This window comes from Diadema antillarum, unplaced genomic scaffold (genome assembly GCF_040938485.1).
Source record: "Diadema antillarum isolate AM-2024a unplaced genomic scaffold, OU_Dant_1.0 seq00000322_RagTag, whole genome shotgun sequence".
Lineage (NCBI taxonomy): Eukaryota > Metazoa > Echinodermata > Echinoidea > Diadematoida > Diadematidae > Diadema > Diadema antillarum.
This window is the reverse complement of record NW_027271341.1, coordinates 399,337-426,357: the sequence shown is the minus strand read 5'-3', so window position 1 is coordinate 426,357 and position 27,021 is coordinate 399,337. Positions and strand designations below refer to the sequence as shown.

Below are 27,021 nucleotides of genomic sequence, written 5' to 3'. Positions count from 1 at the left end.
GCCTCAGGCGACTCTCAACTAACCAGCAGAATGGCAGTAACTGACCCTCAGCATGCATGCAATTTGCTCATACATCCCGTTCCACGAATGCAAACTGACCAGGTACACAGATGTTGGCAGTATCAACACTGTTCCTTGCTAATAAAACACCGTATTATGCTCATAGTATGTCGTCTGCATGGACCTCTGCTGGCAATCTCCGCAACTCACCTGGAACAAGTTTTGAGCATGCTCAAAACTTGGCTGCAGGTAAATTGGACTTGCGTGCGCACCTATGGGCGACTACGTGCTAGGTACTGTCACTGTGCAGGCCATCTGTGGGGACCTCCAGGTAGCAAAAATTGTTCCCCGCAAGACACAAGCAAGGCTTGCCCAGAAAGGTGTGACGGGTCTTGAGCATGCTCAAACTTGTTCTGGGTGAGTCGCGGGGTTTGTCCGCAGAGGTCTAAGCAGAACACCAGTAGAAGGGCCATAGTGGTAGCACCTCACAGGCAACTCCCACGCTAAAGATTGTGACCTGCTGCAACAAAAGGATTTGAAAGTTGGGGAAGGAAGATTTTCTAACAATGACATAAAATTATTCCCTTACTCTTCCGCTTGCATATATATCATGACTCATAAAAGTACTCGGTTGCGAAGATAGTGCTGATTTTATGACACCTTGTCAAGTAGTCTAGGAAAAGCAGCGTTTCGAGAGAACTGCCTTATTAGTTTTTTTTTTCCTAATGCAATCGTGATCAAGGAGAGGTAAGACACGTTATCACCTCTTGATAATAGAAGGTCTGCTCATAGCAACCCCCGCGATGTTCATTCAAGCTTAGTGCCAGTGGTCTATGCACGACCAGTCAGTAACCAGCAGGGTGCCACACAATGACCAAAAAGGTCACTCCCTCGCTTCTAGGGGCGTAGTCTATCCGAGGCCCTAAATCCAAATCTTCGGACATGTTTCTGTTCCGCTGAAAGTCAGAAAATCATGGCCCAGCAAAATGCTAATTTCTTGCCTTTCCTTTGATCATTTATCTTCGAAATTTGACAGATGATAGGCGATACATTAGACTACAGAATTATGCCAGAAACAGAAATCCTATCGTTTTGACCGATTTTGATGATCTGACTTCAAACTCAATTTTCTTGGTTCAACCATCAGCGACTTGAGGATTCTTTTGTTGTGGCAGGTTGCAATTATCCTTCGTGCTTGAAAATCCATACAAGCAACAAGCCTGGAAAGGTGTGACAGGGCAGTAAGAATGGAGATGAAACTTCTCTCCTGCAGTTCATAAGACATTTCTCATGTATGTGCAAAAATGCACTGTCTTGGTATCATACCATTATTCAGGCATCATTACAGATGGTATCACAATGTCTATATTGAAGTATCAGAGATTTAGAATGTGAGAAGGAATGCCCAGTGATAACAAGTCTAAGGATAGAATAAGATGGATACTTGCTGTTTTGAAATGTTTCTGTCAATGTCATAGGTCCCTTTTGTTGACAACAAAACTGTCATATTTCACCCACAACTTTAGCTCAGGTTGTCTGATGCTGGTATAATGTCGTGAGTAGGTTACCAGTGTACATAAGTTTAGGATGGCATAGATTAAAATGACAGAAATTAAAGATTGAAGGCAAAGGTTACTGAACTATTGCTGAATGTCATATTCCAGCTTTATGAAATGTTTTACATTGATTATATACTGTTTGGTGATTGTTCAGAATGCAATTATGTGACTAACACAAAATGATGTCTATTTGCGTAGACTGCATAATATAACATGTATTGCCTTGTCTATCATAATATGATGCTTGACAGTCCCTTGGGATTCATATTTTTCCCTGAAGACTATTTTCTCTCAGCACTTCATGCTTCAGCTAAAATGCAATTCCTGCAGAAATGTCAAGGGTTATGTTACTCCTTTTAAAATGGCAATATCTCTATAATTGATAAACTTGAAAGTTTGCTGGAAACTTATGTTGTTGAGGAGACTAAACATAATAGGAAGATATTTCAGTAATTCAAAGTCATTTCCTAAAGGTAAAAGATCATGATCAATAATCTAGGCATATAAGAGGGTTCATATTCTTGACAGAATGTAATCATGTGAGAAGGCAAAGGCATTCCAGTTGTCTTCCAGTCGCTTGCCCATGGCAGTCAAATTGCTACAGTCTGTTATTGAATTGATCCTAATCAGGCTGGGCTTTTTTTTAGCTAAGCTAAATCTGGAGGACTTTATGCATTGGAGAATTGTTGCGAGAAAATTCGCCCCCATAACCCCCACCCTTTGAGGGTTAAGGTACGCGAAGGTCTAAGATGTCAAGAAAGATGCTGTTTTGTAAATCTTTACCCACAGACTTTGTACATTGTAGAAAATAGAGTAATCAGGTAAATTCACCACTTATTTTTAATTGTGCTTTGATTAGGCTGGTTGAAGAAGTGAAGCAGAAGTGTGGAGGCATTGAACTCCAAAATGAGGATGTGTACATGGCGACTACCTATGAAGCCTTTGTCCAGAAAGTGGTCAGGAAAGGCAGGGGACTGGATGAGGAAGACTTTGAGTATGATGCAGTAAGTTTCCCCTTTTGATCAGTGGAATTAAATAAAATGATAGTGAAAAGAGAAGCTGCCAATATGCTGCTGCAGTCAGTTGTCAGTAGTAACTTGTCACACCTACAAACTGTATACATTTAACTTGTTTGTTGCCTTTTAAGCATGAATTGTGAAAGATGAAAAATAAAAAACCAAGATGATATTGATCTGCAAATGCATGATTTGAATGGAATTTGAAGTGCATTGATACACCAGGTAGGTACATTTTGTTTCCCATGTTTTTTTTAAGGAACATGGATCAACAACACAAAGACCAGAGAATATCTAGACATTTTCAAAATTTCTAACTTTCCACAGCATTTCCACCATGTTTCTCAGATAATGATAAGTGATCATGAAGTGATATTGACATTTAAAAGGATTACCAGTATCTGAAGAAGACTTGATATGGCAATTGGCATGTTGAGAAAGCCTATACAGTATGATCCGCAAATGATCCAAATCAGTCACAATTAAAAATGGCTACTCAGGCAAACCTGTAAATGTTCCTGCAATACGTGCAGTGAAGAAGACAAGGTTGGGTCTGAAATATTTTGCATCATGAGGTTTGAACAAGATTGTACAAGATATTCTTGCCTCTCTTTCCTCAATTGTGTACAGATTGAAATGAATGTCAACAACATGACCATCACCTTCCCACATCAGCTATTTATCAATAATGAATTTGTGGACTCCGAGAGTGGCAACACATTCAACACCATCAACCCTGCAGATGAATCTGTGATCTGCAAAGTGGCCAAGGCCTCTGTTGCTGACACAGATGTCGCTGTGGCTGCAGCTAAGGTCAGATTTTGATAGTCATCTGTGAGTGTAAGCCCTATTTGTAATGAGATAAACTTTGAGCAAGGTGAAAACTTACCTATCAGTTTTCCGAATGATGAATTTCAAGTTCACAGTGCTGGTGTTTTCTTTTTTTTTTCTTTTTTTCCATCTGTGAAGATGGCTGGATAGCCCATATTCAGCTACACTAAGCTGGTCTTCCATGGGGTCCAGTTGGATGTGGGGTGGGACCACTTCACTGGGTTAAACACTCTGCTCTTTGTGATGAATGAATGAAGCGGGATCTTTTACATGCATGAGCTGTGACTCTCTCATACACGGGACCTCCATTTTATGTCCTCTCCGTATAATCAGCTCAAGCACCCACGGTCAGATTAACACTAAGTACCTGTAATAGGATAGGGATCATGATTATCGATCCCCGTCAGGCGGGATTATCTTGACACCAGTGCGAAGTCCAGCAGGAATTGCATAATGAAAAAAAAAGGCGATAGGGCTGAGTTGAAGTCAAATATAAAATGATGCAGTCATATACTTTGTAAATGCCTTGTTTTAGACAAGTGGTGTGGAAGAAGAATTAAAATGATTGAAATTTCTTAACATCTTAAAAATATTACAACCTTGCTTTTGCTTCTGGGCATAGGCTTACATGGCCATTACTCTGTCATGATTTTGTTTTACTGGTTGATTTCAAGCATGGAATGCTAGTATTGAGACAGCACAAACACCAGCACTAGCACTGAACTTTAAATCACCCAATATGAATTGACAGCATAACATTGATAGTATGGCCTCAAGCTCCTACCCTGTAATGATAGTCAGTGCATGTTTTGTTCATTGCCATCCAGTAGGCCCAAATGAAATATGTGAGATAAAGCTCTTGTATGCTCACCTTCATAATGGAGATAAGAATCCCCATGCATAGGGCTTGGAAGAAGAGGACATGGAAATTCAACAATACATTAGAAATAAGATTGTTAAATTTAGATATGAGAGCTTAGTACCCTAAACAAATTTGTATCTCATCACAAAAAGCGCCCATAACTGAGAAACTTCAATATTGAATATCCATGCACGACCGTGCATGCTGCATTAGTAGTCAGTTCGCAAATAGCCCTTTAGCGTGTGCATGTTTTCTTTGCTTGCCTCTGTCTTTATCAAATACCTTCTATCGATATCGCTTCACATGCTATGTACGTCGCCTACATGTACAGTACGTGTGCCATTCGGCTGCCCAGGTAGTGGAGTTCTCTGCTAGGTTAGGAATCTACAGGCTGGTTGATATGGTCCTGTATTGTAGGTGCAAGTATTTCCTTTTGTAGTGTGGCTATGGTTTTATTGGTATTCGATTTACGTATATACATGTATGTATACAGATTCTGCCCCCTCCCCCTCCCTTGTGCAAAGATGGGCAAAAAACAAAATAAATGTGTTGATATGCTGTTGCAACTGTCCACTTCTGTGACTGACTTGTAACTAAGTTAATGGATTACGAAACTTCTAAATAACTAAAATGTGCAAAATATGGACTTCATATTGTGTCGTATATTAGCCTGGATGGCAACTTTTTCCAAAATTTAGACATTTGTCATTCAGTCAAAGCAATCTTGAACAGTCATCTTCCTTGTACCCTTCAGCCAATAGTTTATACATGTTTGTTATGAGTTGTTATGTGTTTTTCTTTTGCAGGCAGCATTTGAAGAAGGAGAATGGGGGAAGATGAATGCCAGAGACAGAGGAAAGCTAATGTTTAAGTATGTACTTCTCACATGTAAACACAACTTGCTATATCATCAACATTCTATTGTGACTAGTAAAGGACCGCGTTGTGAGCTGATTTATATGCATGTGTCAAATGCTAACTAGTCAAAGAAGACACACAGCTCTTAATATTTTGATAAGATATGTACATTCCTACTAATTTTTATGTAATTCTTTGTGAAATTGGCGAAAGAGAAGTAAAACAGAACAATAACATCAAAGAAAAACCCACAAACGAGAACTACAGAATTCATATTCAGGCAGTACTTGTAACAGCATACAATTTTTCATTGATGTGTAGAACCCAAAATAGAACAATTGTTTGCAGATTGTAGAAGAAAGCAGTCACCGTACACAGACAGTTCTTTGACAAGAATACATTACATTAATTAAACAATCGAGGAAAACTGTTGGCAAATATGCTATCAACATGCCTGTTGGTAGATTCAGTTCAATTTCAATTCCGGCATTCATGCTTACCTAACTGAGAAATGAGCAACAAAGATAGCAAAGTGATAGATTAAGGATATGGTCATATGACATGCAAAATTTGTAAGCAAGATAGTTAGGAAAATATGCTGGAAGTGATATAACCACTTGAAAGCAGGGCTTGTATTTATGTTGATTACCTAAAAAAAAAAAAATACTTGGCAATAATCCCATTGTCATAACTTTCATAATATGTGTGTTTTTCTCTGCTCTTTTGACATTTTTCACTACGTCAATGCAAACTAAACCTTTCTATCATTATTATGTTTTTCATGAAGTGATGACAGCCAAGGCACCCTTCTGTCAGCCTACTTATTCTTCTTACAGACCACTAGCCTTCAGGATATGTGTCACATTTCATCTTTCTTTATTTTTATGAGAACATTGACAACAAACCTGTTCATCACCACACATTTCCAACTCTGCACCTTCTGCAATATCACCACTGCATCCAACAAACTGGTAGCCATTCAGATAACCTCAAAATGTTCCTTTTTACCATATTGTGTGTGTATCTCAGGCTGGCAGACCTGATGGAGCAGCACACAGAGGAGTTGGCCACTATAGAGAGCATTGATTCAGGGGCAGTCTACACCTTGGCTCTCAAGACTCATGTTGGCATGTCCATCGACACATTCCGCTACTTTGCTGGTTGGTGTGACAAGATCCAGGTTGGGCATCTTTGTTTGTCTGTCTTTCAGTTTGTTTATGTTGGGGTTTTGCCAGTTCATGGGCTCAAAAGGAATGTTGGCATGCTTGGATAAAATGAAAAATTGGTGACAGATGAAATGGTTAATTCACTGTAAGGGGTCTTATGATACCATTTCACTAATTTGCTCAGACAACTATCCACTATAAGAACTTTTTCCTTGTGATATTGAATTGTTTTCCAGTGAGTTCCCAGTTATCATTTCCATTGTATGTATACAACAGCAGATGTAAATCAGTTTTTCTCACACCATCAGTCTGTCTATAATCGATTTTGTGGAAGCATACTTTCAGAACCATTTGAGGTATCCTAATATACAAATGATGCACAGGATAGAGTGCGTTAGTGTAGGCGTAGTGCACTCGAGGGTATTTACAATTGTGAAACATGCACGAGGCGAAGCCGAGTGCATGTTGCACTACATTGTAAATACCCGAGAGTGGTCGAAAATTCGAAAACTAACATCATTTTTCAGCGTTTTTCACGTACCTTTGTGGGTCAAGACGTCCGAAGATGTTCGTCCCAAACTTTTACGCACGTCGCACTCGCGGAAGTCCCGCACATACAGTACAGTGTGTATAAGTATAATGGGGGGTTGGGTTTCCGGACACCCGCATGAAAACTTACTTATTTTACATAGAATATGCACCCTTTACCTTAAAGTCTTGATATAGACTCCTCATATAGGCCTACTAGACAACATACTCTGAAAACGGCGTGAGAATTAACCTGCTAAATCGTTGGATTTGCTCTTCAAAGTGACTCCATGTACGCGTCCGGTCCCATAACGCTTGGTCTACTGTACTGTACAAAGTGTACGTATAGTACAGTATACGTACGTACGCCACATATGTTATGCACAAGGGAAGACAGGCCGGCCGGCCGGCAGCCCGAACTAGAAGTTGTTTACAGGATTGACAGCGCGTACGCGTATGCATGCATAAATTTGGCATATTTTATGAGCGGACGAAATTGTGCCTATCAACTTTTGGGTGCACACACTGAAGGTCAAAGATCAAGGTCAAATTCTTAAAATTTCACTATTTCCTCCATATCTATGCAATGGCTGAAGGTATTTTCTTGAAACTTAGTATATCCATATATTTTCAGATAAATATTCTCTGGGGAACGTTATGGGCCATGGCCTAAATTTAACCCTAACTGCACGGGGGGGGGCCTGGGAGGCCCCCCCCCCCTCCATACTTTTGGCGATTGCATCGCGATCGCTGGGAATTTCGGATTCTCGCTTCATGACTTTTTCCCCTGAAGTCTTGCGCACATTTTGATACCACATTTGTCCATATCGGACCTACCTGAGGGTGTTATGGGACAATTAGTATGCGCATGTCATTAAAAAGGCTAATCGCTGCATATATTTGTGTACAGTTACATACTGTCAATAGACCATGGCTTGCATTACTTTATAATTTTGCTCAGGAATTGGTTTTCCACTTGGTTCATCCTTCTATATTGTTCTGAAATGAATTGGGCAAAGTTTAGAAACAATGATATACATAAGGAATATAAAACAATAGAAAACATAAGAAATAAAAACAATACAAAACATAACAAAAAAGTTGTTTTTTTCTCGTTTTTTTTCTCTCTGATTTATTTCACATTTGGGAAACATTATTCTTCATTATTACACAGTTTTCATGTAATTTTGTACTTGTTTAGGCTGAAATTATGAAAATATCCCCCAAATGCAAAAATATGCATTATGAATAATTAATTAGCTAATTATGCAAAAAGTTTGCATAATTGATTAAAATGAATTACACCATCAGATTCAGCACGCGAAGATCTATCAGCATGCAAATTTTCAAGTTCATCGGACATCGCGTTTCCGAGATCAATGGGGGGGGGGGGGCCTCCCAGGCCCCCCCCCCCCCCCCCCCCAGTATTTTCATGGAGCCAAATAGCCCAGTACAGTAAGGGTTAAAGGTCAAATAAAATACCAAAATTTCATATTTCCTCCATATATTGGAAATGGCCTAAGCTATCATCATGAAACTTAGTACATACAGTCTGTATGCATGTACTGCCTGACACAGATTCTCTGGGGAATTCTCTAGGGATTCTCAGGGTCTAATGTAGGGCTAAAGTGCTGAAATTCTACAGTTTTATGCTGTAATTGCATTGTTTTCTCCATAGTTTGGAGATTACTTAATGCATGCACTTAATTAAACTAGGTATATAGCTGCACAAGGAGTATATAGGAGGAGATTTGGGCCATGGGGTCAGAGATTGAGTAAAAAAGCATTTCCCATATTTTGAAAATAGCTCAAAGTATTGACATGAAAATTGGATGTTACCAGTGAATGATTATTTGAAGAAAGTTGTGGGCCATGAGGTCAAAGGGCAAGGTCAAAGGTCAGGTGAAAATGCTCGAATTCCCAAATACTTGCTCTCTGACGTTTCGGCAAGCATGTTCTCGCTGTTCTCAAGAGAATGTTCCCTTGATAACGGCGAGAACATGGTTGTCGAAACATCAAGATTGGGTACTAGTAGGCCCTTTTCAGGGCCACACACATACCCTAGAAAGAATATGTGGTGCACCGTTAAGCCGTCTAGACTCAAGATACAAATGTCAGTAAGTAGAGCCCTGCAGCGCCATTCTGACTATGATGTTATATTTGTTGTTTTGCCTGTTACATAGGGATGTACAATTCCCATCAACCATGCCAGACCAAACAGGAATCTCACATACACAAAGAAGGAGCCACTTGGGTAAGACATTTCTTTAGTTCATATTATTGCCCTCAATGGATGAATGCATTGGAGTGGCTTAACATTTTCCTATTTTGTGTTAGATTTCAACTGAAAGTGAATGTACAGTATGGAAAAATGTGAAATTGATGAGAGTTAATTTTAGGATTCTTTAAAATAAATAATGTCTATCTACGTATTTGCATGTGTTTTGTATTCTTTTTATCATGTAGTGCTGATGTAGAAATCTGTACTTTGATCTTGATTTGTACATTTTCATTCAGTGATAATCTTGTCTTCTGAAAATTTATTAGATATGAAAGATTTAATACAGCTTTTCATCAGTGATTCTTAATACACCTTTAATCTCTTATTTTCCAGAGTGTGTGCTATTGTGGTACCTTGGAACTATCCCTTGATGATGCTTGCCTGGAAGATGGCTGCTTGCTTAGCAGCAGGTAACACTGTGGTTCTGAAGCCGGCTCAGGTAACACCCTTGACAGCCCTCAAATTTGCTGAGCTGGTTGTTAAGGCTGGCTTTCCCCCAGGCGTCATCAACATCCTCCCTGGATCAGGTATGTTGCTCAGCTACAGGTAGGCAGCAGTATAAGATGATGACTTCCTTTAGCCTCAAGGATATGCTGCTAAGCTTTTGAAGTTTGTAGGGTTTCAGTGCCAGATCTTCATATTTGTCTAACTGTAGATAAAACATGGGCTACAGAAGACTGGAATTCTTTGCTTAAATGTGTGACTTTATTGGTCTAAAGGATTGTCTGTTTGGTTTTTGGTTGTTGTAGAGCAGTAGGCAGTACAATGTATGCCTTTATATGTTAATCAGTCAGTGTTGTAAGTAGTACAAAGCTTTAGCAGAGCATAAATGAGAAAAACCTCTAATATAGTTCGACTCTGAGTGATCTCTCAGCTGGCAGTAGCCACCGGGGACATGACAGCCTGAGCTGTGGCTGGCTGTGTTTGGGAAGAGAGATAGAGAATTCCACATAACTTGTGATGGCAAGTAGGACTGCCTCTGGTACCAGTAGTTCAGTTGTACCAGGGAGTGTCTGAAGCCAACATGAGGTGTAGGCATCTCCAACAGTTATCAGTAGTATAAGTCTTGATTTTCTAAGTAGTGGAGCGGCATGGCCGAACAATCGTGCATTGTGTGATCAAAGCATCAAATATCGTACACAGGTTGGCAATCATGTTCAGATTAAATTTAGATATTGGGGCATCGTAAATTGCGCCCTCAACGTCCATGGCAGCCATTTTCCAAAAATGTTCAAAGAAATCAAATTTTAAAAAAAAAAGGTTTCATTGATGGGTTAGTTCTCAATTCATGTTTTCAGTTTAGTTCTAATTGCAGAGTTTCGTGCGTGACCGCTAACAGTATGGATATCAAAGGTATGTTTGTTTTTTTATGGAGGCATAGCAAGTAAATTCACCTTTTTTGTAAATTAAAAGGCCATTTTTTGGTATCTGTCTTAAGAATATTTAGGAAGTTATATTTTAGAATAGATCGACATTATATAATCCCATATATTGAGTGATGTGGTGTTACTGTCGAACTTAATACATGGCCCCATTATCCCTGGATATTCATATTACTCTATTTTGGAAACTTTTCATGTTTGCCACCTAAAATATGTGTTCATCATTGGTGAGATATAATCGCTAAGCATTTGCCTTGTTTATTTTAATTGTTCCTCGAATGATTTCTTTAATACCATATTTCAGATTATAATGTCTCTGTGAGTATTCTACTGCCTTCTCCTTCTGAAGTTAAGCAAATTTTCAAGACATTTTGACAAATAGCTGAAACAGCCATTGGGAACACAGCTTATGATGGCTCAATTTCTAAACTTCTTTGTATGTAATTGTCAACTTACGCAAAAATGTTTAATGTCTTCTTCCGGCATAAGGACATCTTTATTAAAGAAAAATTGCCTCTATGACAGCCATTTCGGAAAATGGCTGCAATTACTGTTAATAGCACTATTTTCTTCTTGAAAATTTGCGAATTAACAGTTTCTAGAGTTAATGCAATCTAAATATATTTTTTGATTTTAAACTTGATTTTCAATTCATGTACACATTTGTTGACTTTTCTTTCTGAAATTACCTTTTTTTTAAACAAAATGATTATGACAATGGCAGCCATTTTGGAATATGGTGGCCATGGCCGGTGAGGGCATTATTATAAATATCTAGTACTGATATTTATTTCGAGCATTATTTCAAATTGTTTGCAAAATTTTATTGACTTTTCCTTCTTTGAAATCAGGAAACAAAAACAAAATGGAGTCCATGGTGGCCATTTTGAAAAATGGCTGCAATGGCCATTGAGGACACTATTTATGATAATGTATAGGCACAAGATGTATTTCAAACAAAATTTTTAAAACTGAGAGCAAGATCTTATTGACTTTTCTTTCTGGAATTAGTAAATTCAGAGAAAAAAGCTCTCGGTGGTATTTATGGTAGCCATTTTGAAACATGGCCGCCATTGGCGTTGAGGGCGCAATTTGCGATGGCCCAACATCTCAATTTATTTTGAATGTTATTTCCCTCCCGTTTGTAAAGTCTTATTGATTTTCCCTTTAGAAATTTTGATTTTTTTTTTTTTTTCGAAAAATGGCATTTATGGTGACCATTTTGAAAAAAAAGATGGCTGCTATGACCGTTTAGGGCGCAATATGCAATGGCCCAATATCTAGATTTATTTTAAATGTTATATCCCACTCATTTGCAAAATCTTATTGATTTTCCCTTCTGAAATTTATAATATTTTACGAAAACTGGCATTTATGGCAGTCATTTTGAAAAATGCCTGCCATGGCCGTTGAGGGCACAATTTGCGATTGCAATTTGCAATATCTTAATTTATTTTGAATGTTATTTCCCAAACGTTTGCAAAATCTTATTGATTTTCCCTCGTGAAATTAGTAAATTTTTCCGAAAAAGGCATTTATGGTGGCCATTTTGAAGAATGGCTACCATGGCTGTTGAGGGCGCTATTTACGATGGCTCAATATCTGAATGTATTTTCAATGTTATTTCCCACTCGTTTTTCAAAATCTTATTGATTTTCCCTTCTGAAATTTGTAAATTTTTATGAAAAATGGCATTAATGGTGGCCATTTTGAAAAATGGCTTTCATGGCCATTGAGGGTGCTATTTACGATGGCCCAATATCTGAATTTATTTAAAATGTAATTGTCAATATGTGTATGAATTTTGGTGCTTTTTTCATAAAATGCACAATTCCTCTAATTTTTCAAGCTATGCCGCTCAACTAAAGAGAACATGCAAGACGTTTGATAGCTAGAGAGTTTGGAGCCAGAGTAAGAAAGTTACTGTGTTTACCAGCATTAAGGCTGCACCTCTGCACAAACCACACCTTGACTTTTTTTCTGAATTTTGATAGCAAATTTCCTATGTATTTCTACCAGGTTTTGCATTTTTGTTATTGTGTGTGTGTGTGTATGTGTTGGTGTTTAGCAGTAAGAACTGAATGACGCAAACTCTACTGTGTCAGGACTTTGAAGAATAATTGAGCATGTAATATGAAGGATAACTGAGTGTGTGTGAGCGATGGAGATATGTCAAACTAGAGAATGAAGCTTGCATGAAAAAGAGCATGCACATTTGTGTTTTCATTCACACATGCCATACAGCTTGCTGTATAAAAGCAGAGTATTGTGTCACATGAGATGAAGCTGTCAATGTGTGATGTTAGATGTGCACAGGGTAGGTCATTGTAATACAATGGCCAGGATGTCTTATGCAAAGCTACTTAAATGTGCTCTGCTTTGTGTCCAATACTTAGTTTAATCTCTCCAAAATTGCCACGCAAACAACAGCGATCAGTAGGTAACAACAACAAGAGAAGTTGTCACTTGATTAGGGAATACAATGTTCTTTATAAAATCAATTTAGTAATTGTATGATGTCAAGTTGATCATCGGCACATTGCATAGTCCCATACATGATTATGTGTGTTGGTTCAGCAGGATATTCACTAGTTGTATCCCTCGGCATGTATACCGGAGGATACTTTGGATTCAGCAGCGTTGCGCCGCCACTGCTGCATCACATTGTAACAAAATGTCTTCCCATATCTTATCAAATGCAGCAAGTTTTGTAAGTAAGTCCTGGTCTGTCCTTTGCAGGTATTTTGAGATGTGTGAGAGAGAGCTGATACTAAATGTTGTTTTGCACTCCAGTCAGCTTTGCTTTTTTTTTTTTCGTATTTTCTAACTGTATTTAGGTTCTGTATGTGGCCAGAGAATGGCTGACCATCCTGATGTGAGAAAGCTTGGCTTCACTGGTTCTACCCCAATTGGCCAGCAGATCATGAAGAGGTCAGTAGCATATCCTTTTAACTACTATGTACATTTTGTCGCTAATTCATGAAGTGATAAGCACACAAAGTAGTGTAGAATATGAACAAAGCTTGGAATCTTCAACAAAGACAATAAAGGTCTATCAGAAAGAACATTGCTTCCTTCAAAGTGATCACATATCAGGTCTCATTTTTTGAGTTGTGTGCAAGCTCATAAAGGCAAAAAGTGAAGACAATAGTTGCAGACAACCAGATGGGTTACATGTTGTACCGACCCAACTTTCTTGCTCTTATGTGAACTTGCCATATACACATCATTAATCTTTCTTCTTCAGGTCTGTCATGTCCATGTAATGAAGAATGTGTAGGGGTTGGCATTATCAAATTTTTAGAAGCCATTCTAACCAGTTCATGTGATTCAGTTGATGAATCCTCAATATTAATTGGTCAAAGGTGCACTCATCAAAACTGCTATCTGAATTCTGGGCAGTTTGTTCTTGTGACTAGGCATGTAGTTCTACTTCCGTGTACAAAACTTGTGACTAGGCATGCAGTTCGACTTCCGTGTACAAAACCTGTTATGTTCTCTAAGCAATATCAGTGCGCTCATTTGTGTAAACTGCTAAGATCAGGGTATAGGTTTTATCTGATGATGTCACATGATTCTAGTGCATACAGATGCTGTTGGATCTGCAAATGATTGTGCAATAGAAGATTTAGGCAGGCAAACTTCAGTGTGATTCTTAAGATATGAAATGTTAAGGCTGTGATAGGACAAGCCACACACTGCAGAATCTGAAACGTGTCACAACTATGTATTCAACATATAACCATGCATCATATGTTTATGTTTGTAGTTGTGCTGAAAGTAATCTGAAGAAGGTGTCACTGGAACTGGGGGGAAAGTCTCCCCTTGTCATCTTTGCTGATTGTGACATGCACATGGCTGTCAGGCAGGTCAGTTACTTCTGTCTCTTGTGTTGTTTTTGCATGGAGATTTTTGTTTGTTTGTTTTTTTCCAGACAAATTTTTGGGTTGTTAAAATCCTGTACCATGAGAAACGTTTTATCTGTGATGCTTTTTTTTTTTGATAGCAGAGTGCGCTTTTAGCAGGTAACTTGTTTTAGAGTGGGCAAATTGTGTAACGTGACATCATTATTATTAAAGGACAAGTTCACCTTCATAAACATAAGGATTGAGAGAATGTAGTAATATTAGTAGAACACATCATGGTGTATGAATAATTTCGATGTCACATGCGTACAACAATATAAGGAAAATATAAAGAGAATTTCACAAAAGTTCATCTTTTGAAAAAAGTACACATTCCCCTGACTCATTACCGACGTATGTTACGGGTAATATTATTCCCCCTGCCTTTAGAAAGAGGCAAGTCAAGTGCTCTTTTATTATGCGAAAAAAGTGAAAATATGTTGAATTTTCTTTACATTTTCTTTATACTGTTGTACACAAAAAGACTCACAAGCTGTAGTAGTCTCCTCATCCAGCGGTTCCAACACAAAAACTTCAAAAATTCGTAACTTTTGCATCGATTGTCCAATTTTCCTCAAACTTTCACTGATGTGTTCTGCTAATATTGTTGCATTCTCTCAATCCTTATGTTTAAGAAGGTGAACTTGTCCTTTAATTTTTTAGTATTATTATTATTATTTTTTTTTTTTTTTTTTTTTTTTTTTGTGGGGGATCATGTACTGTGAACGCTTAAAATGGGTGAGAATGGGATTCAAGATAAATACAATACTTTTTTGAATTGTGCATGTATCCAGCACAATATAACAATTTTCATGGCAGTTCCCGGAATGGCCGTACTGGTGAAATTAGACTGATCATATTTGACATCTTGGGGTTAGGGAATGCAGAGTTTTTTGTCTCATCTGTGTAGTAGAAGCGACACATAGGCATCACTTTTTGGCTAGTAGAGGCGGTGGTGGCAGCGGCATCATCTCCAACAATTTGGTGTACTCTCTGTAACTTTCCACAGCGTTGAACTATGACCACCAAACTGACACCACAGGTAAATAACTTAAAAATGCAGGTCAACTTTGAATACGGGCGAAATCTGACAAGGTCAAAGGTCAAAATGTCAATGAACTTTCCCCAATAAACACTACTCACAGTGTTGTGATGTACTCTCGATTTTCCACAGGTTTGAGCTGTGACCACAAAAATCACACCACATGTTTATCACCTAAAGATGCCAGTCAACTTCGAATATTTGTAAAGTCCAACAAGTTCAGAGGTCAAACGGTCAACAAACTGTACGTGATAAGCACTGTTCACATATATGTAGTATTGGTGTGTACTCTCAACAACTTCCCACACCTTTAAGCTGTGACCACCAGATTCACACTATAGGTGCATCACTTGAAAATGCCAGTCATGTTTGAATATTGGTGAATACTGACAAGCCCAAAGGTCAACAGGTCACTGAACTTTACCTGATCAGCACTGTTCTCAGTATTTTGGTGTACTGTTTGTAACTTTACACAGCTTTGAGCAATGCATGCCAAAATCACATCACAGGAATGCTGATCAAGTTTGAATATTGGTGAATTCCAACAAGGTCAAAATGTCAATGAACTTTTCCTGATAGGCACCATATATTGTGTGCTCTCAATAAATTTCCACAGCTTTGAGCTATGACCACAAAATTCACACCACAGGTGCATCACCTGAAGATGCAGGTCAAATTCAAATATAGGTGAAATCTGACAAGGTCAAAGGTCATTGAACCTCCATTGAAAATCACAAATTGCGATACACAGGTGAGACTTCACTTGGCGTTTCTCTCGCTTAAATAATACACATTGTCACTATGGGTGCCTTGGGGTAGGGCTGAAATGTTCATTTTAACCATCACATCTTGTTATCCTATGGAACGGATATGTTGTTTTGTTTGCAGCTGCCCTCATGAGTAAAGAATGATATATTGTTTGTAATAACTCTTGAGGAGGTAGTTACCATTCAGTATAACGTACCGTAAATGGGCACCACAGAAAATTTACGTCTATGTTGAATTTCTCTAGGGGCTCAGGTGAGCATCAAGCCCTTCCCTGGGACTCTAGTTGTTTAGTTCTTTCAGAGTGACAATATCTGTCAATTCCTTCAAAGATAAAGAAAGGTATTTCCTCATCTTTTTCCCCCGTCTTCAGGCTCTGGGCTCAGTGTTCTTTAACAAGGGAGAAAACTGCATTGCTGCTGGAAGGCTCTTTGTGGAAGACAAAATTCATGATGAGTTCATTTCAAGAGTGGTAAGAAGGATTGTTTTTGACATATGTAACACAGTCTTGTGTTCCAGATCATGTATAAAGAATGAAGTATGATACAATAATTCATTGAACAGAGAAAGTTGGAATAAAGGCAGGGTTTATAATTGCCTCAGACATGGAAATTTAGACTATTCAATGTTAGTCTTCTTGCATGGTGTCTTGTAGGAACCTGAAAGTTTGTGACATTTTCCCTAAGAAATGTAAAAATATCACACAAAGAACTTTTGTTGAGATTTATATGAGAGATGACTTCCTGTGTCAAAAGGATTTTTAATGCAGAATTGGTTGTGCAAAATAGGGTCAAAGTTGATATCTTAAAAGCTACATTGAAGGTGAAGATGGCCTTTTAAACATCCAGTATCATGTTTCATTCTGTTCATTATAAAACCCTCTTGCTGAATGTACGGGTACTAAGTTAGTCATGCGTACACACACCTACATGCACACACATGCAATTTTCCTTTGTTTTGTATCTCAGGAACTGTCTGTCTAAACATGCCCAAGTTTTGCGTGTACAAAGAACTTGACCAGTCAAGCATATCTTAAGATGAAATCTAAATCCATACATTGCTCCCTTAGTCATGCAGATGAGAATCACAATTGCTGTAAATGTGGTTATTTTCGCATGAGTAATTTTTAACGCTCGGCTGGGTAAGATGAGTTTTGCTTGCTTTTTATTCTGCAGAATCAAGACATCAACCACAAAAATATGGCATGCAAAAATATTTGCGTGCTTTTATTTTCGCGCTAGCTTCTGGTTGTGTGAAATGCGCAAAAATTTCAACACCTCGAAAATTTCCACTTTTACAGTAGTGTATAAAAGGGTGTCATTCTCTCTAATCTAAAAACAGTATGCTTTTCTAAATGTACTGTTTTAATGAGGGATTTCCTCGTTTTAAAGATGATAATCATCAGTGGACCAATATAGGGACCAGCATATCACCTGCAATTGTACCTTGTCTGAGTTCAAGTCTAGTTTTAATTTTGGTCAATATTATTACAGGTTACAGGTCAACATCTTGGAATAAGTGGATTTTCACAAAAAGGGTGAATCAGTTTCTATAGATGCAAGTATAGAATTACACTACATGCATTGGTAATTGTTTTACCTGCATTACAAGATTTGATATTACGGGTCTAGGGCAATTACCCCCTGGGCAATTACCCGGCACCCTTCCCCTGGCCCTAATCCTAATCCTAATCCTGAACCTAACCCTAACCCTAACCCAAACTCCTAACCCTAACCCTAACCCTAACCCTAATCTTTACGCTAACCTTACCACTAACCAGTATTTGGCCGGGGGGTAATTGCCCTCTGGGGGTAATTGCCCGGATACGGATATTACATATGCTGTGTATTTTGTAATGTTCATATTTTGGTTAATTTTACAAGGTGGTCAATATTTACAAGATAAACAACTTGCAAGAATATTGCTCCTTAGGTAAACACAAATGCTCTGGTGGGATATCAATATAACTGGTCTTCTAGAAAGCAATGCTACTTATTTCTCATTCTGAAAGATATTGCATTACAAGTTTAAAGGGATGGTACAGTATTGGTGGAGATGAAAATTGGGCTTTAACTTTTTTGCGAGATACCAAGAAAACACTTATGAAATAGTACAGAGCATACCATTTTAAGAGGAATTCAAAATTTATTTGACGAAAATCGGGTTTGGAATAGCTGAAACATCCAAAAACAAAGTAAAACAAAACGATCGTAATAAAGTGTGGGTCCCATTCTGAAAGATTGTATTACAAGTTTTGGCATGTGCAGTGTGACCTTTTTAAAAAAATATTTTATTACCTAGCATGTAGTGGACTCTTGTTTTGGTTGTATGTTATTTTGTCAGGTGGCAGAAATCAAGAAGATGAAGATCGGTGACCCACTGGATAGGTCAACATCACATGGCCCACAAAACCACAGAGCTCATCTGGAGAAGCTGGTGGAGTACTGTGACATTGGTGTCAAAGAGGGCGCCACACTGGTATTAGGGGGAAAGCAAGCAGATTTGCCAGGTTTGTAATGTAGATACTTTGCTGTCAAGGATTTTCTTGAATGGTGTCACTGCTTCGTGAAAATGTGCCATCCCCATAAATGAGGGTTACTTTGTTTCAGACAGGTGTGGACAAGCAATTCCAGAATAAAGACAAACCAATTATCACTTCAAGCACTTAGAATCTGCCTTCTAAACAATCTCCATTGTAATGATAAACCAAACATTTTTTTTTTTTCAGGCCATTAGAATCTGCCCTTTTTCAAGCATCAGTATTTCAACTGAGAGCTGTGTTCTGAGCTGAAATATTCTGCACTTCTTGCTTGAGAAACCACTTTCAATGGGGCATATGGGCATAATTTGTGTGCTAATGGAACCCTCTCTTGACTTTTTCACGTCTTAAAGGTCTTTACATGGAGCCGACAGTGTTTACTGATGTGACAGATGAAATGATGATTGCCAAAGAGGAGTCTTTCGGTCCAGTCATGGTTGTCTCCAAATTCTCTGCCAGGTAGGCCAGACTTGCTTCATGCATGTGTGTGTGTTTGGGGGGGGGGGGGGGGGGGGGATGGAATTATGGTACACTATTTATTACTTGTCAGAAAATGTATGTGTCTAGTGTTTTAGCTCGTCCACTGAAGGTGGAGGAGGGAGTAGGAGATCCCAATGGAGTTCTTTTATTGTCGGTCGCTCTTTCACAAATATTGAAGTTAACTGCCATAAGTTTACAATTTTTACTTTAGTCGTAACCAAACTATGGTCAGAGATGTACTTTGATTATCTTCTTGTTAAGGTGCTGTCAGAGTGAAGTGCTGAAATCGCAGGTGATTTCTGTTTACATGTTCAAGTTAAGCTGCTAAACTCTTTCAGTTTCTATTCCATTCATCTATTTCACACTTACACAGATTTTTCACATTGCTTTATGAGCTCCTCTGCTTTGCACATTCGTAATACCAATGCTGCTTCTATAATTTAAAGCGTGGCAACTTAGTGCAACCATGTGTGATTACAGTTCCCATTTAACATAGGAGCTTTTGAGATATCCCTGGTCAAATCTGGAGTCTGTTTCATGAAAATGAAAAACAATGAAGTGAGAGTAAAAACAAAATATGTTTTGAAGAACAGGAAGGAAGAAGCAACATACTTACAATGTCTTTATTGTACATGTAGCTAAGAAATTAAATGCTGTACTTCAAGATTTTTAATATATTCATTCACTATTCAAGTATTACTGGTGTGATAATCTCTGAAGGCTTATGACACATGGATAAGTTTGTATAACTCACACATCCAGTATTATCTGCTGTTAGAGGTATTTAGTGTGTTTGTCTTCATCTGTAACTGAGAAAATGTGTCTTTGAATGACAAGTTTTTTTTTTTAATTGATTGAGCATGTCTATGTGAAATTTTTCCATTGCATATCAAAAATATAATATTTGCCTGCAAAATGTTTTTATGCCTCTGCCACTAAGTATCACCGGAGGCATTATGTTTTCAGGTTGTCTGTCTGTTCGTGCTTCCGTTCGTAATCAATTTTTTGGACAGTATGATTTCAGAACCATTTGGGTTATCCTAATAAGACTTGGCATATATATGTACTGTATGAGTGGACAAAGTTGTGCCTATCCACTCTGGTTGCACATGCTCAAGGTCATATGTCAATTTCCAATTCTGGAATTTCACTATTTCCTCCTTATCTATTTTACTTTTTGCTCCATATCTTGGAAATGGCTCAAGGTATCTTCACGAAACTTAGTACATATACAAGTATTGCTTGACACTGATTCTCTCAAGGAATTTTTGAACATGGGTCAAAGGTCAGCTTAAAATGCTAAAATTGTACTATTTAATGCTGAAATTACGCTTGTTTCTCTATACCTTAGAGATTACTCAATGCATACACTTAATTAGACTAGGTACATTGCATAATACACGCATTACTGCGCAACAATTCTGTCGGGAAAGATTTTGACTGTAGGGTCAAAGGTCAGGTAAGAATGATGAAATGTTACAACTTTTTCCCATATTTTAAAATTGCTCAAAGTATTGTCATGAAAATTAGATGTTACCAGTTATCATTTGAAGAAATGTGGACCATTGGGTCAAAGGGAAAAGGTCAATTAAAAATAATTCCTGAATACTCGCTCTCTCTCAAATTGAAATAATTTAGCCATCCATCCAAGTGAAACGTACAGTTCAAGGGAAGTAGACACTCGACACCTTTACATGACAAGCATGTCATTTCAGTTTATTGCAAAGTATGTGAAACTGTCATGTCACATTTTCAAGACATACTCTAGTCCTATTGGGAGAACCGTACAGTATGGCAGAGGCGTACCAGTTGCCATAGCGACATTTCTATTTTTATTTTTTTATTATATGCAGGAACTTAGTAGCCCCCAAATTCTAAATAAACAGTGTAAAGAAATCTAGTTTGAAAAGAGGCTTATATCAAGAGGAAAGCTTATTGCTTTTTGGAGAAAACTGTCAACACTCTAATATCTGTCTATGTATTTTCCAGTGACATTGATGGCATGCTGAAGAGTGCCAATGGTACTGAATTTGGCCTTGCCTCTGGTGTCTTTACTAATGACATCAACAAGGCCATGTATGTCAGTGAAAAGCTCGATGCCGGCACCGTCTTCGTCAACACCTACAACAAGACCGATGTAGCTGCTCCGTTTGGTGGCTTCAAGCAGTCTGGATTTGGCAAAGATCTGGGTAAGTTTGAATTTTGTAGCTATGTAAATTAATAGCTTGTGCAAAGGAAATGCTCTTGTTTGAGGGGTAGTGCATTGTTGGACTTCTCAATGCTACTTTTTCAGAGCTCCAGTTACAGCGCCTTACTAAAAGGTCAGCACTTTCGTCTTTTGTCATCCTTACTGATGGATACACAAGTCAGCTGTCATCCCATAATTTTGTGTTTAATGAAAGGAGTCTTTCACCTTAAGCCACCCAAGGCCAGATATCAGACTACATAGGATGTCAAATTTGTCCTGGATTATTTGTTCCCGAGGCCATCTCGTATGTCGCTTTAAAGGATCTCTTATTAAAGTGCACATACTGTTTTTATACTTTATTATTTTGATAATAAAATATGATGTGAAAACATTCAGGAAAGGAATTTAATCATTTTTCAATTCTGTGAAGGCATATAATTGTAGTAATATCAGCCTCATGTATATCTGTAGAATGGATGAGTACTGCACATTCAGTGCAGCAGTTGTAACTGTTCATTCAGCACTAACAGCAGTGCAATGGGTCTCTAGTTAGCCCGGGCCAGCGGGGCAGGTGTAAGGAGCAATAGGGTCACAGTAGCATGCTGCCGGCTGCCTGAAGCTGCACAGTCTCGAAGTTGGGGTATGTTTGACTGTTTATCATTATTACAAAATAAACCGTCACTATATGAAACTTCAGTTCAATGCAGTTTGATCATAAAGAAAATTACTGCAGGGATAGTTCAATTCTGTTTCAATGAGGAGAGTGCAAAAAGTTGTAGACTAGCATACTCGACTGCAATGGACACTCTGAATTTTTACCTTTAGATTATCGTATAATTATGGCAATATTATAGGACATGAAAAATCTAAAGTAAAAAGCACAATTCAATTTATGTTTTCAGTTTGACTAGATACAAACACACTTTATCTACTTTCAGGCCAACATTACATCCATAAAATCAAAAATAAGACAAAATGTGTGAAATCTAGGTTGTAATTGCCATGGACCTTTGTTCACAAAATGAAAAGTACTAATGCTACTGATGAAAAAAAATCATATCATCTTAAAGCTGAACAAATTCTCTACCGCAGTTATGAGACCTTTTTGTGAAACAAGAGCATGTTGTGTGAAAAAAATTAGGTGGTAATGTGTAGAAGTAAGTTTGCAAAGATAATTATGTGACGAAAGAGGGCATCCTACTTAAAATTTAAGAGTGCCCTCACTCAGATTATTACATAATATGAAAGTTTAGACCATAAGCTTTCAAATGATGTATAACGTGACACATTAATGCCAATAATAACATTCAGATATGGCCAACACAAATCTTGTGTCTGTGCGCTGCAAAATGTCTGAGCAGTCTGGCTTTGCCTTGTGTGACAGAAATAGGGAATAGTTTATACACAGCCTACCTACGTAACACTTGAAGGTCACCCAGCAGCTCTTGCAGATCCTTAGCCCCGATTCTAATGACTTACAATTATGTACTACGAGTGCCAATACCTGGTATAGCAGGTTCTTGTAAGGAACATGAAGATGAGCATATGAAATGATTACCAAATGGTTGGACATGTTGTATTTTAAGTTGAAATGTAAAGCTATGGATTGTTTTATGTGGTATGCTGGTGTATGTGGTATGCTGGTGTATGTGGTGTGTGCTCAGCATGGTATAAACATGGTGAGTTCTTGATCTGCAGCTGTGGGTGTATTGACATGCATCATAAAGATGGCAATTTGAATATGGTGCACGTGATCATGAACTCTGCTCTTATACTTGACTTCAGCGAGCATATTTCCATTTCCTTACATTTTTGGATTCTAATCAGTAGGAAGTACATGTAGATATACATTGATAATGTTTTTCAAAAGATTCCACCCATTTGACCTGTATGGCTACCAGAATATCAGGCAAATATGGCAAACACCATAACTGTTCCGTCACCTTGAAGTTAGTTGCATAGCGAATCAAATAGCAGTATCCAGGTACCCAGAGACAACTCTAGGGGTAATTGCCCTAGACCCCACTACTACAATTACCAACGACAGTTTGATGTGAAGGATAGTACCAGTGTGTGAACAGAGAGTCAGGGAAATATCTGCATTGACTTAATTGAATGCTTACATACCAATTCACTGTTACTGCACACATGCCTGAAACTTGTCATATTCTGTTTGATATCTTATCGATGTTCTATGCATACTACAAGATGCATGAGTGTTGAACTCTTTGTGTGCCATTTGCACACCCAACTCCGTCAACAGCTTACCAGCTTCACTTGCTATGCTTAAACCATGCACAAACTGATATTGTAAAACGAGGAATTTTTGCGATTTTGATTTTAATTTCGCGAATTTCGCGAGCGCCTAAATTCGCGAAATTAAAATGCACGCAAAAGTTTTTGTCTACACTACATGCATTGAACGCCAGTGGCAATTCGCGAAATATCATGCCACGCAAAAGGCTGTCGGCTCCAATTCGCGAAAATTTCATGCCGCAAATATATCATGTTTTACAGTAAATGGCAATGTGCAGCGGTACATTGAAGGCATCAAAGCCACCATATAGCGTGGTCATAGAATTCACATCACAACACAGTTTGCAGTTTTCTTTACAATTTTGTTAGACTACATTTCTAGCATAAATGTTTCTTTTAAAAGTTACATCCTTGGTTTCAAAACAATACCTTCCAAAAGCACTCAGAATTTGTTGTTGTCTCAGAACAGTGTGGCACATAGAGTGTTTATACTGTGGCACTAAAAAAGTTCATTGAGAAATATTTTACTACATAATTCATTTCCTCTTCAATTATTTTTATATATACATGTAAACATGTAATAATGGCATGATTTAATATTTAATGATTGCGATTGATTTCCTTCCGCACTAAAATTTGATGGTATATTGCAACATTTAGAAAACAAAGCAGAAATCTTGAATTATTAAGTTTTTATATATGATCCAGGTATGATTAGTTTTTTATGCAGGCATGTACTCTGTGTATGGGTATTTGTTAAAAAAATATATATATTTAAAGAATAAAAATCCTCTCTGCTTTTATTACAATTATATTATAAACCATACCGGCACAAGTCCAATAGGAGATAGGTTTCTGAAATGTTGCTAAGTGCCAGAAAAAAGGTTAGCTTTTAGTTTACCTGGTACTTGTTTGTCATTTACTTCAAAATGTGCAGGGCGGATTGCATCAGGCACACATTATCCCCCCCCCCCCCATGCACACAAACACACACACACACACTCACACACACATACATACACAGATATATCCTTTCAAGTGGCTCTATCCTCAACTTCTGCTGAGCTTAGAATATTCTTTCATATGTTGATTACAAATAACTGACAACTTTTGTGCACATGTCACAATTTTTTTTTTCCTGAGATATGGCCAAACACCATTTCATTATGTGAATGGCCAGAAAACTTTATGAAAGTTTTATATTCAGTGTGCCAGGCACTCACATGACAAAAATAGTGAGTCTCAAATTGCGATCCAAACATCGACCTTGGATCGAGATCCAAATCTCACTCACAAACTGCTGTGTGAATCACCCTTTAATGTTGGATGTCAAAGTACTTAATAGAGAATACATGATACCTTCAATTCAAATTCTGTAGGGGCCATTTTCCCTGGCATTGCCAGCAGACAGTGAACAGCATTCACAATGCAGCTATTGTACCTTATGCATGCAGTGCCTACCCAACATTTATGACACGCTGCTTCCCTAAATCACATTTCTGTAGTTGCTGCAAATTGTTGGTTTTCATTTGTAGCATGGTGTAAATTTTCTAGACTTTGTTGATTGTGCTAAAAAATGTAAGTTTTCTATTATTTTGTATTCTTGCACCATTGTTTATTTTGAATGCTCAGCTGTCATATGATCATGTTTATCTAGTTGTTGACTTTTACTTGACTAACCCATGAAATTTTCTCCAATGGATAGCTCTTCACTTCCCTGATTTATACTGCTTAATGTTATCACCTCATGTTATAATATTTGTCTTTTATACAGGCCAAGAAGCACTACATGAATATTTGAAAACGAAGACTGTCACCATTGAGTACAACTAGTCAGCCCTTGGACAGCCCACTTCATACCACAACAATGAACTTTCTTGAAATGTCTGCAGCCATAAAACTGAGTTCCATGAATGTGTGCTTTTGAAGTTCATGATTTTGTTTTCCTTGCTCTCTCATCTCCTTTTCTCAAATTGCCATAAAGAATTTGTAGATTGTAATCTCAGAATTCAGTGGACAGCTAGCAGAAGGGATATCAAGTGACACAAGATGTAAAGAGATGATGCCTTGTAGTCAAATCCACGAACTCCATTATCATGTTTTAAATTGCAGCTGATGCTGCTGTGTGTTGGTTTTTAGGGGTCTGAGGTTGTGTTCATATAGGTTTGGGTTTTGTTTTCATGTGTTCTTGTACAGCACTGTGTAATGGTAATGGCTGTGGCAGCCATGTTTAAAAATAACATGTTCCACTTAAATTTATGCATGGAAGAGCACTTAGTGTCGTAACTTTTGTGCTTATCTTAGCGTATTTCATTTTGTGCCATAAACTTTTTATTTTAATGTGTTGATTGTATTGTTGCAAATGAATTGTTCTGTTTTCATCCATATGTATGTGAATCTAGAAGCAGCCCAAAGACATATCATGTAGATATACACTTAACTTTTGTGACTGGTTGTAAACTTGCTGGTGCTGTAATTGATAGTTTCAAGCAATATTGTACTGGAATTGAATTTATAGTATGCAATGTGTCCTTGAGATTTTCCTTTTTTTTTTAATTTGTAGAAAAAACATCCAACCAGTTAGTTTGTGAAGTGATTGTGTAAAACTAGTGGCAATGTCTTAAAATACGAACAAACAAACAAACACATATTTACTGGTAGTCACCTCTATGAACAAAGGTGAAAAGTTAGCTTTTTCTAGTCATATCCATTGCTCATTCATCAGATATGCCATTTATTTCATCATTATGAGAGTGGTTTTCAATCACATTGTGGTGATAAACTCTGACCTTGCAAGTCAGATACTACCTAAAGCAGATGTATTTTTCTAGATTAATCTAACAGTAAGGATGATATTGCCAATGTTTTTATATCACCACTGACAAGATATGTATACCCTCTAGAATCATCTGACAGAGTGAGTTGTGTGTGTGTCTGTTCAGAGTGGTTGTTATTGTGTGTGTTTGCTACCCACACTTAATGGAAGTACCTTCTCAACTCGGGATATGAGAAGTGCTCCAGCAAAAAGTTCTTAGCAATGAACCTGCTGTCACCAAATACTGTTTCAATTTGTTTGTGAAATAGAAGGGAGACTTTGCCTAAGTTTTATTTTTACTTCTAATGATGAATATTTTGAGAGAATAATGGTGACATTGATGCCCTTTTAACATCCTGCTTTTAGTGTGTGACACTTATTATAATGACATTTGTGTGGATAAGGTACAAGGCTAAGTTAAATCTATGGGTGCAACAAATTTTAATTCATATCATTGCTGCCTGTCATATCTTAGCACTTTTATACTTGTGTCTATAAGAAAATTTTGCAGGTGATATTTTATCAAAGAGTGGAAACATAAACAAGGA

At 37.8% G+C, this 27,021-nt stretch overlaps 1 protein-coding gene across 1 annotated transcript in view; it reads left to right on the top strand.

Moving 5' to 3' along the window:
- The window catches only part of LOC139730617 (mitochondrial 10-formyltetrahydrofolate dehydrogenase-like), a 52,648-nt gene extending 26,344 nt beyond the window's left edge, over positions 1-26,304 (top strand). Inside the window, exons 10-22 of the mRNA XM_071641473.1 lie at positions 2,419-2,563; positions 3,206-3,388; positions 5,075-5,139; positions 6,156-6,306; positions 9,004-9,074; positions 9,435-9,628; positions 13,321-13,414; positions 14,253-14,352; positions 16,569-16,667; positions 18,539-18,704; positions 19,088-19,193; positions 21,204-21,403; positions 25,433-26,304. Of these exons, the coding sequence (XP_071497574.1) occupies positions 2,419-2,563; positions 3,206-3,388; positions 5,075-5,139; positions 6,156-6,306; positions 9,004-9,074; positions 9,435-9,628; positions 13,321-13,414; positions 14,253-14,352; positions 16,569-16,667; positions 18,539-18,704; positions 19,088-19,193; positions 21,204-21,403; positions 25,433-25,491 (1,633 nt within the window). The 3' untranslated portion in view covers positions 25,492-26,304. The remainder of the gene's footprint in view (positions 1-2,418; positions 2,564-3,205; positions 3,389-5,074; positions 5,140-6,155; positions 6,307-9,003; positions 9,075-9,434; positions 9,629-13,320; positions 13,415-14,252; positions 14,353-16,568; positions 16,668-18,538; positions 18,705-19,087; positions 19,194-21,203; positions 21,404-25,432) is intronic.
- The last annotated feature ends 717 nt before the right edge of the window (positions 26,305-27,021 follow it).